The sequence below is a fragment of the Hyperoodon ampullatus genome (assembly GCF_949752795.1).
Source record: "Hyperoodon ampullatus genome assembly, chromosome: 9".
NCBI lineage: Eukaryota > Metazoa > Chordata > Mammalia > Artiodactyla > Ziphiidae > Hyperoodon > Hyperoodon ampullatus.
In genome coordinates this window covers 59,791,721-59,805,798 of record NC_136922.1, presented here as the reverse complement: position 1 = coordinate 59,805,798, position 14,078 = coordinate 59,791,721, and the positions used below count along the sequence as shown (strand labels likewise).

General features: G+C 51.1%; 2 protein-coding genes across 3 annotated transcripts; both read left to right on the top strand.

The window, feature by feature from the left end:
- Positions 1–5,407: 5,407 nt before the first annotated feature.
- On the top strand, positions 5,408–7,298 carry HOXA2 (homeobox A2; the record flags this gene model as incomplete). The annotated part of the gene is made up of 2 exons (XM_079711456.1): positions 5,408–5,880; positions 6,559–7,298. Exons 1-2 carry the CDS (start codon positions 5,502–5,504, stop codon positions 7,296–7,298), a joined length of 1,119 nt encoding a protein of 372 aa, XP_079567582.1. The 5' UTR covers positions 5,408–5,501.
- A 4,768-nt stretch (positions 7,299–12,066) lies between these two features.
- On the top strand, positions 12,067–13,558 carry HOXA1 (homeobox A1; the record flags this gene model as incomplete). 2 transcript variants are annotated; one of them, XM_079710976.1, is made up of 2 exons in its annotated part: positions 12,067–12,709; positions 13,203–13,558. In XM_079710976.1, 2 exons carry the CDS (start codon positions 12,067–12,069, stop codon positions 13,556–13,558), a joined length of 999 nt encoding a protein of 332 aa, XP_079567102.1. The 2 variants fall into 2 exon arrangements, with proteins under 2 accessions (XP_079567102.1, XP_079567103.1); XM_079710977.1 differs by lacking the exon at positions 13,203–13,558 and having other exon boundaries at positions 12,067–12,411; positions 12,615–12,674.
- Positions 13,559–14,078: the final 520 nt, after the last annotated feature.

Below are 14,078 nucleotides of genomic sequence, written 5' to 3'. Positions count from 1 at the left end.
TGGTGGGCTCGGGGCTGCGCGCCAGGAGAGTCCCCACCCCACCCCCGCTACCTACCTTTCTTCTTCGTTTGCTTTTTTTGTTTTGTTTGTTTAAGGTTTTTCCCGCCCCTCCCTTTTCTCTCTCCTCCGCCCCCCATTCTCCCCCCTCCCCGTTTTGTTTTCTTTGGTAACACGTTTTTATAGTTTATGTGACGTAGCAATCTTGGTTGCTGGAATGGCTGTCAGTATCAGTAGCGATATTTATCTCCTCCCGCCCCTCGCTCGGCCGCTGGCCCTGCACCTTTACCTGCTCTACTCTTTGATCAGAAACAGGGTATATGAACAAATTTTCTAGCCAAGTTCTTTGATGTGAATTTGTTCGTACATTATGGCTCCCGAGGGGAAGCGATTACTTTTTTTTTTTAGTTTTTAGTATTTTTTTTAATTGCACTTCTTGTAAAGAGCGAGAAAAAAAATCAAAGGCGCTTTGAAACAGGGGCTCCCTGTGCAAGGATGACTAAGTGTACGTCTTTCCGTGTGTGTATGCTGGTGAACAGTCAGATTTATTTATATTTTTTTTGCAAGCATTGAATAAGTTTTAAATATTATTTATCCCCATCCGTTCGTATTTATATTAAAGAAATTCTGTACCCTGATTGTTCAGAAGGTTTCTTGGCCTTTTGTTCAATGGTGTATTGGCGTACATAGAAAAAAATTTTATTCGAAAGGGAAATAGAATTCCTTTATAAAAACAGTAACGATGCAATAATACCAGAGACGATCCAGCTTCTGAAAACAGTGATTTAGGTTTGTAACATTAAGCGAAACTGAAAAAAAAAAATCTGTAAACGCGAAAAACGCTAGGTTTGTTTTGAGAGTTCTACATTCCTTGCTGCTCACATTCTGAGAAACAAAACAAAAAAATAAAATAAAGTTTCTATTCTGAATAATATCCGTGTTCAGAAGGGATTCTTTGGCCGAAGATAAGGGTCTGCGTGGAGTCCAGGCAGAGGCGAACTGGCGGAGCAGGCCGCGGCAGCCCTCCAGCTCCGGCTTGAGGCCTGGCCAGGCGGCTCGCCCGGGAGCGCGGCGAATCCTCGGGAAGGCAGTCGGAGCTTCTCGCGGCGGCAGTTCTGGAAACGCTGAGCTGCCTGCCCGCTGGGCTGCCCGGTTCCCAGCTGCCACCGAGGCCGGCCGCGGGCGCAGGGGCTGCGGAGTGCTGAGTGCGGGAGGAACAAAGGCAGCCTGGCTGAGGCGCGGCGCGGGGCGCACAGGTGCCCGGGCAGCCCCGCCGGGGGGATAAGGTAGGGCTGTCTTCTGCTCCACTATCTTCCTCCGGTCAAAGCGGACCAGCCAACGTCTTAACCCGGGGAATCGCCGGCCGCGCGGAGGATGCCGAGCACCTTCTAGGAGCAACTGGCCTCTCCGCGGACGCTTCGCTGTCCCTTATCGCGCCCGGAGGAAAGAATCACTCCTAAAATCGCCACTGGGAGCGGGGCGGCTCGGAAGAGACTGAGGCTCACCCAGGTCTCCAGCAAAAGAAGGGCTGAACTCCAAGGAGCCTCCCCGAGTCCTTCCATGGACTGCTTGAGTCCCAGCATTGGCTTCTTCCCGGAAAATAGGATTTGGCATACTCTAGATTTATTTCCTCTCCTTCTTCCCTCCCTGCTTTCCTTTTATGGCCCCAGGGGGAGGGGGAGAGAGAAAGGAGATTGGTATCTTCCTAATAAAAATGCAGTTTTACAAGTACTTCTTTTATTTGATGCTACAGGAGCTAAACATTACATTCCTACTGCTGGATTTAAGGTAGAGCTGCCTACTGACTGGCTGGCAGAGGCAAAGGCAGGCACAGGAAAGGGAAATATTTTCATCTTCAGATTAAAGAATTGCTCGGAGAAGAAATCAAAATCTGAAAGTGCAAACCTCAGAACTACATCCCCATCAGCAGCCCCCCTCTCAAAGCTGGAAGTGAGGAACCACCTGTGTCTGGGGATCAGGAGCATCTGATGTGAGAAATAAATCCCCCATCTCCCTGGATTGTATCTTTCAGAGGCAGAGATGGGAAATGTCGCCATTTTGTTTGCAATCCAAAATATACATCATCATGGCCTCTATCTTCCCCCTGAGAAGCTCCTGAAGATGAGCTTTAAAAACAGGCAGTGGAGCCATTTTGGGGGTACCTACTGGACGTGAAGGAGCTGCTTTTAGAGAAACTCCTGAAGTTAAAAAAAAAAAAAGAAAGAAAAAGACTGGGCAGATGCAAAGCCAGGCAGCTGTAGAGACCTGGGTGTTTCTCTCACTGCTAGAGGTGCTTCCCCCAAATCTGTCCTGGGGCTCCTGCTATGTATTTTTTTCTTTTTAAAGAGTTTGGGCCGTGGAAGAAGTAGATTTGCTCCCTACCATCCCCCACCCCCCAACCTCCCTGCTGACACATGGCGCACCTCAGAAATGTAGAGGCTGGAAAACCAGTCTTTGTGAGGACTGGAGCTTCCACCCTTTTGGTTGTTCAGACCTGAACACAGTAGGCTGAGACAAGGGAGTCTTCTTTTAAGGAATAATTTTAGAGAAGTGTGTAAAATTACCTGGGAGAATACGAAACAGTGGCGGAGCGGGGGGAGAGAGAGAGAGAGAGAGAAAGCTACCCATCCAGAGAGGAAAATCTTTCAGAGATCCCACTGTTTGAATCCGTTTCTAAAATCTCTAAAATCTACTCTTTAGCTGAGGGAGAACTGGTTTGGAGGAGTCCTTCTTCCCTCAGGGCAGAGATTTTAAAAAGGAGATTCCAATATGATTTCCCGTATCTTGCCAGTCAAGTCATTCATTTTGACTATCAAAGAAAAAATATCATTCTCAACCCCAGTTTCCTAGATATTAAAAAGAAATCCTTATTAAAATATCTCCTGAGTTAAAGTAATAGGTTTGGGGAAGAGTTCAGTGTTGAATGGTCCAAAAAAAGGGTTTCCTTCCAGATGGTATTTGAATTAAGGCCGCTGAGGCGAGCAGAAAGCTCTCACCCACGCAGCCCCTGACAAAGCCTCAACGATACGGGGGCAGCGCTGCTTCCTCTCCACGTTCCCCCTCCCCTTAACCCCTCAATATTTTCTGGTAAAAGCAAATGCCAAAAGCCACCATCCCAGAGTCCACAAAGCACCTTTCCTGAAAGCAGCCTTATAACTCTTTCTGCTGCCAAAAAAAAAAAATCTTTAAAAAGACTAGTTTTCCTTGTTTACTTGCGTTTCCTGCTCTCCTCTTTGCTCGGCCACATTTGATCTTGGAAAGAGCTCGAAGCTGAAATGTGTTCTTAAGGGCCAGAAGCTGTCAAGGCTTTTGGTGAGCAAGATTGATCGCACTCAGACTTCCTTCAGAGCTTTGTTTGGAATAAAAGCAAGAAAACTGAAAAAACCCCACATTTTCCAAAATAGCATCTCTATCTGTAAGGCAATGCTCTGGGCTAGTCAATGACGAAGTCCACTTTATATCTAATTTCCAACCCAAGCCCCCTTTGATGCCAGCCTCAGAGATGGAGTCCTATCCTTGTGGCTTGGTCAGCCTTTCTTGTTTTCTACGTAGATTTTTCTCCTCCGACAATCTTTCTCTCCCTGGCCATCAGAATGATTTATTTTCCTGCCACCGATGCCTGCCGGCCAGGGGGAGTCTGATCACTTGGTCCATTTCAAAGGAAGCAAAAGCGAATCATCATCCTCAGGGTTTGGGGGAAAAGAGATACCTTCAGATTTCTCTCTCAGCCTCCTTCCCTTTTTCTGGCTTGGTGGATTTTTTCAAAGTCATTGTTTGGTATCTAAAGGTGTTATCTTTTGAACCCTCCAGCACAGTCCAAGATTCGCTCAGTCTCAAGTCTCCAAGTTGGAAAAAAGAAAGTGAAGAGAGAAACAGAACCTTTATAATTCCTCCTTGGGTTGCCCTCTGTCACCCGCGGTGCTGTTTCTCACAACAGAACCCGAGTGCAAACATCCCTGGTGGCCAAGAAGCGGGACAGTGCAGGAGACAGTTCGGGCTGCCAGGGAGCACTCACTGCATCTGAACCAAGAAGCCCCCACCAGAGCGACAAGGATGAGAAGAAGGGGAGGAAAAGAAAAAGAAAACAAGAGAGAACAAGCAAGCGCCTTCTCCTTCCGTGCTGCTAACTTCCAACAGACTTCCTAGAAATCAGAAATACTTACCGCACCCGAGCCCTACGGGTATGAAACCCAGAATGCCAGGAGCCGCACGCGCCTGCTCGGGGCGGCATTTCTTTGGCTGGCCGCCGCCCTGGCTACAGGGATTTGGACACATGGATCTGGGGTTGTTGTCTCGCTTGGCACATGCATCTATCTTTCTCGAGCCACTCCTGAGAAGTTGATGGCGCAGGAGGGTCGGGAAGCCTGGAGAGCCGCCTCCCGTTTTCCGCTTCCCGCTGGAGCCAGATGCATAGTTGTCGTGGAAAAGCCGGCTAACAATGGGCCGGGGTCCGGGGTCCGTGGGCGCGGACTCCGAGCTGGGCTTTGGGAGGGGGGCGAGGGCCTGAGGGAAGTGGGGGGAGGAGAGGTGGACAGAGGAGAGACAGGGAGGAGGAGACGGGAGAAGAGGGGAAAAAAGAGGAAAAGAGGGAAAGACAGACAGACGGGAAGGAAAACAGAGACACACCAGTTCTGAGGTCCAGGAACTGGTTTATGGCGGAGGAGGAAAAGGGAAATAAAAGGGAGGAACCCCCCAAAAGAATCCTTCTCTCTCTTTCTGTCCCCCCCCCCCGCCCCCGCCCTTTCCTCTCTCTGTCTCATCTCCCCTCTCCCTCTGCTTCTTCCTCCTGCCTCAGCAGAACTTATGTGGTTGGGATGCGGGGCCCTCGGGTGTCAAAACTTTAAGATTAATGGATTACTTTGTTAATGACTGCAGGCGTCAGACTGAGGTGCTTAAATGATTTGTGAGGTGCGAGGCGTCTTCCCGACAGTCCCAAACAATGCGCGGAGTGTGCGGGGGAGGCAGAGGGCAGCCGCCGCCGGGACCGGCTGCAGGGCTCACCACTCGCACGCACTCACACACTCACACACACTGCCAGGCGCACACACCAGATCCGTGCTGATCAGGAGGCAGGCAGGCACCCTCGCCCCCACGCACTCCCAGGCATCCCTAACCCACACCCACATATAGGTATTTTTGCCCTGAAAAAAGTGTAAATAAAGCCTCGCTGGCCCCCAATGAGGCGTTCCTTCCCGACTTTTTTGGATCAATCAAACAGACAGTGGCTTCTTTTGATTAAAGCCCAAATTGTCATTGGGCAGAAGCAATCATGTGACAGCCAATTCGGTCCAATTTCAACCTTGTCTCCATGAATTCAATAGTTTAATAGTAGCGCGGTCCCCATACGGCTGTAATCAGTGAATTAGAAAAAAAACACCCCAGCAGCGATCTTCTATGATAGATTTTTTTTCCCCTCCGCGCTCGCCTTTTTCCTGGGCCTTGCCCCCCCAAAGCCCCTCCAGAAGAGGGAACTTTTTCTCCGAGGGGGCTCCAAGGAGAAGGCCATGAATTACGAATTTGAGCGAGAGATTGGTTTTATCAATAGCCAGCCGTCGCTCGCTGAGTGCCTGACATCTTTTCCCCCTGTCGCTGATACATTTCAAAGTTCATCAATCAAGACCTCGACGCTTTCACACTCGACACTGATTCCTCCTCCTTTTGAGCAGACCATTCCCAGCCTGAACCCGGGCAGTCACCCTCGCCACGGCGCTGGCGGCCGCCCCAAGCCGAGCCCCGCGGGCAGCCGCGGCAGCCCAGTGCCCGCCGGCGCCCTGCAGCCGCCCGAGTACCCCTGGATGAAGGAGAAGAAGGCGGCCAAGAAAACCGCGCTGCCTCCCGCCTCGGCCGCTGCCGCCACCGGCCCTGCCTGCCTCAGCCACAAAGGTCAGTCCAAAGACTTGGCCCCAGGTCCCCGGACCCTCTTCCCCTTCTGGGCTGCCCCGAGAGCGGTTATGGGGGGAGGGGAGCGTGGGCTGGGAGAGAAGGGGGAGAGAGAGAGAGATGCTTGGCTGCTTTCCCTTCCCCTGTGGGCTCAGGAGTGGGTTTGATGTTGAGAAAAGGGATCTTGCGTTCCGCAATGACTATATATATATATATATATATATATATATATATATATATATATATTTTAAGAAGGGGGTGGGGGAACTTTCCCTAACTTGTGTAATGTGGGATGATTTATTTGAGTTGGAACTGACCTCCTCTTGTCTAGTTGTCCTAGAGTTTGGCTTTTTGACAGTAATGAAGAGTGATAGATCGCTCTTGCTCAGCTAAGCAGCTGATGCATTAATTATAAATTGTGGTGTGGCTAATATAAAGTTTGCTCCCGGATGGAGAGGTTGGGGGGAGCTACAGGCAAGAATTTGATGGAGGTGGAAGAGATGGGGTCTCCCCGGGCTGGGCTCCCAGGAAAGGCAGCACAATAGCTTTACTGCATCTAGGGGCGGCCATTTTGTTGCAGTTGATCTTTTCTGCTATATTTATTCTCCAGTGGAATAACCCCGCTCGGACCCCTCCACCTCCAACTGTGCGTGTGTCTCTTGTTGGTTTCCCTTTCCGCAGAATCCCTGGAAATCGCCGATGGCAGCGGCGGGGGCTCCCGGCGCCTGAGAACTGCTTACACCAACACGCAGCTTTTAGAGCTGGAAAAAGAATTTCATTTCAACAAGTACCTTTGCAGACCCCGAAGGGTGGAAATTGCAGCGCTGCTGGATTTGACTGAGAGACAAGTGAAAGTGTGGTTTCAGAACCGGAGGATGAAGCACAAGAGGCAGACCCAGTGCAAGGAGAACCAAAACAGCGAAGGAAAATTTAAAAGCCTCGAAGACCCTGAGAAAGTGGAGGAGGACGAGGAAGAGAAGTCGCTCTTTGAGCAAGCCCTCAGCGTCTCCGGGGCCCTTCTGGAGAGGGAAGGTTACACTTTTCAGCAAAATGCCCTCTCTCAGCAGCAGGCTCCCAATGGACACAATGGTGACTCCCAAAGTTTCCCAGTGTCGCCTTTAACCAGCAATGAAAAAAATCTGAAACATTTTCAGCACCAGTCACCCACTGTTCCTAACTGCTTGTCAACAATGGGCCAGAACTGTGGCTCTGGCCTAAACAATGACAGTCCCGAGGCCCTCGAGGTCCCCTCTTTGCAGGACTTTAACGTTTTTTCCACAGATTCCTGCCTGCAGCTTTCAGACGCAGTCTCGCCCAGTTTGCCGGGTTCCCTCGACAGTCCTGTAGATATTTCAGCTGACAGCTTTGACTTTTTTACAGACACACTCACCACAATCGACTTGCAGCATCTGAATTACTAAAAACATTAAAGCAAAACAAAGCATCACAAAACAAAAACCCCTTTGACCGGGTGGTTTTGCCTTCCTTTATTCTGAGAGTTAATTTTTATTTTATTTTCTTCTTGACTTACCCTCTCCCTCCTTTAAATGCTGAAGATTTTTCTGTTTAGTGATTCCCTTAACCCAGTTACAGAGCCATCTTTTTCAGATTATTTTGGAGTTTTAGTTGTTTAAAATCTAATCCAACAACCCTCTATGTGATTTCCTGAAAGCAATATATGAGGCCTGCAAGAAAGTGATCATATAATTGTATCTTCACTTTCTTTTTATTTTTGTATTACACTAGGATGCATTGTCATGCGTATTTTTGGTAGAATAAATTCTCCTTTGCTATAAGTAGCTTCCTTATTTTTTTCCTCCCCCTCTTTCTCAAGGCTCATAACAGTTTCTTTTTCCTCTTTTAGTCTAACTTGGTAAATAAAATTCTGGTCACAATCCATTTTCTTTTTCAATTTTAATATATTTATTAAATGGGCATGTTCAAAGTCTTCAATAGACAGCAACAAAAAAAGAAAGGCAGAAAATGGTTAGGGCTTCTGAGAAGTGTGGTTTTTTGTTTTTTAAGGGAATGGATTAGGTTTTTCAATGTGGAGGTTCAAGCCATAGATTTAAATTGGTAATAGAAACAGGATTGGGCAGCCTCAGAGTTGGGCCAAGCCCAAGCTTTTGAAAGTGGAGAAATAAAGTGCCTACAGAAACCTCCAACTCCAGGAAGGAGGAACGTGGAGTTTCTTTAACAAGCTACCAGTCTCCAGGTCAATAACTAAGTTATCAAGAATTCATTTATTTATACACATTTGTTTCAAACATTTACATTCCAAACCCCTCCCCCACAAATCCCCAAACATTTTCAGTGTGGTTGATTAGTCTCCCAGCTGTTGATGGGTCCAAGCAAACAGACCTAAAACAGAAAAACAAAAATAAAACAAAACAATGGTTACTAGCTGGAAAATGCACTTCAGAAAGGGTGGTTTTTTTTTTTTTTTTTTTTTTGCAATCCTCTGGTTCAGTCATTCTAGGTTTCTTTTCTTTTTTTTCAGGGTCAGAAAAATCAATATTTCATTCTTAAATCTGTTTACATGGCAAATAATGGATCATTAAAGCTTTGAAGTCAGGTTAGCAAGATGAGATTTAAAGTGGAGTGTTTCTACCCCCCAGGTTATAAATTAACCCAGTTTCTAGAGAGAGAAAGAGAAAAAGCACTTTAAATGAAATATCAATAAAATGTGAACTAGGGATGTTACTGGGTTGTTCTGTTTTTTTCTCCCTTCTTATGTCTCCCCATGTTTATTTTTCCCTTACTGAGCTCTGTTCCGATGGCTACTTACTTACCGTGAGAAAGGGCAGCGAGTAAGCAACATGTGTGGGGGGTGGGTTGATTTAAGAACCCGGCTCTTAATAGCAAAGGCTTGGAAGTTATGAGGAAATCGCGATCCTTCTCCCCGGGTTTGCTGCCTACCTTCCCCCACCCTTTTGCCCCCTAAATCCCGGCAGCGGCGGAGGCGAGTGGGGACCCGGGCAGGTCTCCTGCCCCAGGCGCGGAGCGGAGCAGGCAGCCCGGCCGAGGCCAGGGTTTAGCCGCTGCTGTTTGCGATTCATCCTACGCTCATAAATCAAACGCTTTCTATGAATGAGAATGTCATCAAAGAGATCAATTGCAGGAACACATGCACAAATAAAAATCCTCTTACGTATTTGCCGGGAATCCCCGTCCGAAAGCATTAAGTTAGAAGGCGTTTAGTCATAATTCATTTTTATTGCTCTTTTAAAACAACAGCTTGGCTGAGCCGCGGATGCCATGAACGGCTCGGGGCCTCGGCGGCGTTTTGTCTCCTCCTCGCTCCTTCCCTTTCTACTACTAGAAGAGCCCTGAAAGAGGCGCTTTGAGCTCAACAAGCCGCTTGTAAGCGATCATTTAAATAGTGACCGAGCTCGCCTTTCACGCACTCTCCCCGGGCGTTTAAAGAGACTTTAGCTCGCGTCGTGGGGCGCTGGCCTACTTGCCCCGAGGACCTAGGGTCTCCCACCCGGCGAAATGAGCCCTAGGATTTCGTGGTGGTGAAGGAACCAAGCTACGGAAGCCTGCGGGATCGAGGCCAGAGGAGGCTGCCTTTGTGAGCCGCACCGGGAGAGCGGCGCTCTGGGCGACCAGCCGGGGCGGAGTCGGCTCGACCTCGAGAGCCCGGCCAGCCCGGAGCAGTGCGCGGAGGCGGGTCGGTCGCGGCCCGTGTGCAGCGGCCCCGTGTGCTAGCGCAAGCTTGTGATCCCAAGAAAAACACCCCACCCACGATGGCTGGGAAAAAGGCCCGGAGGGAGGAAGAGAGGTGGAGGGAGAGGAGCCCAGAGGCGGAGAACTAGCCGAGGAAGGAGAGCGGTTGCAGACTGGGGTGGCTTTGTGGCGCGAGCCCTGCTGCCGAGGGGGTCGTGCAGACCCGAGCCGAGGAGGCCAACAAAGGGACAGGAATGAGGCAAGGGGAAGAACGTACCGACGAGCTTCGGCTGTGAGAGCAGATCGTCCTCAATGCCAGGCCAGACCCCCTAAGGTCCTGCCTTCTCCCGCACAGGAGCCCCTTCTCTCCCCCCGCTGGCTGGAGGCCTGGCGCTCCCAAGGAAGCCACCTCCAGGAGGGCCTCCTTGCCTTTTCCCTTCTCCCGGATGAGGTTCCCCAGGTGCTGAAACTGGGGCAGGAGTGACCTTTCCTGGTTCCCTCTTAACCATGATTGGGGATGGGTCGCAGGTCACAGGAAAATACCCTTTCAAAAGGAAATGTTTAGGAAAAAATGTTCCTTTGCTACTGAGGGAATCTACAGTCAAATGTCTGCCAGTTTTCCCTCTTGGGGAGACAGGTTAGGAGAGAACTTCTATACGTGAAGAACAGAACACAGAAACCTGAAAGGCTGACTAACACATTTGAAATGTGCCTGCCTCAAGAAAAACTTCCTTCTTTTAACTGGGGAGGGAAAGCTAAAGAGGAGTGGGAACCCCAAATCCACATACAATCCTCAGATAAATTTGATCTGTTGGATACCGATGTGGTGAACATGGTCAGAATAAAGCTATACAGCATTGGCTGCAAAGCTTCTGGATGATGTCTGGATTTCTTTTACCCAAGAATGCATCAGTTCTTGGCCTCTGTTTGGCCTTTTCTCTCTACAAGCTAAGGGTTCACACGAAACCTAATAGTAAACAGCAATTAACGACCCTGTCGGCATCGGGGTAGGACGAGGGTGATGGAGAACAGGACCCCTGTCCTGGGATGACGCTCAGATTTGCACGTGTCTCTCTAGGGAAAGACTTGAAGGTTCACACAAGGAACTAGGCAGTCAGTTGTTGGGGAAGGAGGAAATGTCCCGTCCCCCATCAGCCATCTGTCCCCCGCCCCTCCCACCTGCCAGCCCCCCACCCCCACTTCAGCTGTGCAGTAGAATGGGGGGAGTGGATAAAGGAAGCTCTTCCACTCCTAACATCTCCCTTCAGAAAACGAGAAACGTTGCGGGGGGTTGGGGGGGAGAGTCCATCGTACTTTGCGGGAGCCGTGGTCTCGCCCTTTGAGGCCGCGGTCGGAGCACGCAGGCTCCTGGGTCCTAGGGAGCCGGCAGATGGCCTGCAGCGCAGGGCCCGGCCCCCAGGCTTGCCACGTCCGCTAGCGTCATCTCTCTCCCCCGCCTCCTACCCCTCAAAATCCACCGGCGGAGTTGCTACGGATCCCGTAGGGCTCCCAGAGCAAGCTGAGTGGGGAGGAGAAAGGGGCGGAGAGCGAGGAGAGAGGGAGGGCGAAGAGCTGGGCCACCCCTGGCCTTGGCCAGCAAGCCTAGCTCCCAAGGCTCACCCACTCCCAGGCGTCGAATTACATACAAAAGCTCCACGTTGCCACGCTAATAGCCGACGGGGGGGGGGACGGAGGGGGAGGAGGAAGGGGGGTGGGAGGAAAGGAGGCTTCAAGACCCTCCTTGGAGAAGGGAAGTTTCCTTTTTTGCCCTCGTCCCCTCCACGCCCACTCGGGTTCCTCCCAGCCAGCTCTCTGCGTACTTCCCTCTCCATCCCGAGCTTAGAGAGCTGGTGGCCCAGCCTCGTCCTACGCCACCGTTCTTGGCACTCCTCGAGGCACCGCAGAAGGGACTGAAGGGAAAGCGCCCGGGGAGCAACCCCTCCAATTCCTTGCGTTCCGGGCTCCGCCAGTGTGCTAGTGGCGGCCCAGCGAGCTCCCGCCCACTGATTCCCGACCCGAGAGATCGAGGAGCCCTCCTCGCTTCTCACCTCTTGCCAATTCATCTTTCTGTGCGCGGTGGGGAGGGGGCGGTGACGGGGGATGCCTTCCAGGCCCCACTTCCCGGAGGGGGGGGGGGCGATCGGAGTCAGCGCGCGCAGAAAGCAGCCTCTGCTCCCCTTCGCCCCAGCGCTCCGAATCTGCCCCGGCAGCTGCCGCAGCTGCTGCTGCCGCCCGGGCTGCCTGGGGGGGCGACTGCGCGTCACCTAGACTGAGGAGCGCCGGGGATTTAAATGCCACTGAAATGGTGATCCATCACCGCAGGAGCCAGCAAACTTTCGCAGCAAGCTCCACCATTGGCTGATATAGTCACGTGCCCCTCCCCTAGCGCCCTCCGCCCTCCCGCCCCCCCCTCTTGCGCACTGTACATTCATATCATTTTTCTTCTCCGGCCCCATGGAGGAAGTGAGAAAGTTGGCACGGTCACCCAGGGCTTCGCAGGACCCGGTCACTCAGTGACAGATGGACAATGCAAGAATGAGCTCCTTCCTGGAATACCCCATCCTCAGCGGTGGCGACTCGGGGACCTGCTCAGCGCGAGCCTACCCCTCCGACCATGGAATTACAACTTTCCAGTCGTGCGCGGTCAGTGCCAACAGCTGTGGCGGCGACGACCGCTTCCTAGTGGGCAGGGGGGTGCAGATCAGCCCGCCCCCCCACCACCACCATCACCACCCCCAGCCGGCCACCTACCAGACTCCTGGGAACCTGGGGGTATCCTACTCCCACTCGAGTTGTGGTCCAAGCTACGGCGCGCAGAACTTCGGCGCGCCTTACAGCCCCTACGCGTTAAATCAGGAAGCAGAAGTAAGTGGTGGGTACCCCTCGTGCGCTCCCGCTGTTTACTCTGGAAATCTCTCATCTCCCATGGTCCAGCATCACCACCACCACCAGGGTTATGCCGGGGGCGCGGTGGGCTCGCCTCAGTACATTCACCACTCATATGGACAAGAGCACCAGAGCCTGGCCCTGGCCACGTATAATAACTCCTTGTCCCCTCTCCACGCCAGCCACCAAGAAGCCTGTCGCTCCCCTGCATCAGAGACATCTTCTCCAGCACAGACCTTTGACTGGATGAAAGTCAAAAGAAACCCTCCCAAAACAGGTCAGTCTTGCCATTCCATGAAAGCTCCTTGATGATTTTGGAAGGAGCTGGTATGCTTAGTTCCTAAGGAAAATCAATCATGTTTTTTTTGTTGTTGTTTTTTTTAAAGTTCTTGCTTCCCACCTGGGTTGTAGGGCGTGGGGAGGTTTACCCAGGTGCGTTGGGGCAAAGGAGCATCTGAGACTGCAGTATTTCCAAAGGGGCTGGGTTTTAGAGGTTTTGGAAGTAGGAAGTGGGAAGTGGGTAGGTGTGTGTGTGTGTGAGGGGTGTCCTGTTAATATCTCCAGGCTCCATTAATCACAGTCTGACCATGCTAATGGTTGATTTCAGATTAACACTTTACACCTCATCACTCACCCTCCCAAGCCCGGTTTATGTTCAGAAATTCTTGATTCCTCTTTACCCGAAGGTTGCTCTGAAGCGTGTACGGAATCTCATATCGATTATAAAAATTTTTACCTTTTCCTCTCATCGCTTCCCACCTTGCCCCCAGGGAAAGTCGGAGAGTATGGCTACGTGGGTCAACCCAATGCAGTGCGTACCAACTTCACTACTAAACAGCTCACGGAGCTGGAGAAGGAGTTTCACTTCAACAAGTACTTGACACGCGCCCGCAGGGTGGAGATTGCCGCATCCCTGCAGCTCAATGAGACCCAGGTGAAGATCTGGTTCCAGAACCGCCGAATGAAGCAGAAGAAACGAGAGAAGGAGGGCCTCTTGCCCATCTCTCCAGCCACTCCGACGGGAAGCGAGGAGAAGGCCGAGGAATCCTCAGAGAAGTCCAGCTCCTCACCCTGCGTTCCTTCCCCGGGGTCTTCTACCTCAGACACTCTACCTACCTCCCACTGAGGCCGCCCCGGCCCCACTCTGCAGCCCAGGCTACTCCTCCGGCTGGGACTTCTTACCCAAAGCACATTCTTAGCTTATCTTCCTTTCCATTTACAATCTTTCTCTTCCTTTCTGATCCTATCTGGGGAACTCCTGGCCAGGATAATGTGTTTCCAGAGAATTCTGGATTAGAAACTTGATGGGGGGGGTGTTAGCTCCATAGCGCAGATTGAGTGCCAGCATCAATTTTCTGATGGCACCTAACACCCCTACTTTTAGGAGATTTCGACAGAACCTACTGTTCCTTTCAGATGCCCTTTGGAAAATAGTTTCCTCTGCCAGCCGAAACATGTCAGAGCAAGGCCTCTCATCTTTTATCTATCTGTATATTTACAGTTCTCCCCTACTTTGCCCTTAAAGTAGCCTAGAGAGAGAGAAGAGGGTCCAGGAGCTCATGAAGAACAGATACACTATGAGAGTGTTTACACAATTAATTCATCGCTTAATTTGATTCAGTTTCATGTGTGTGAGTTTGCTGGTT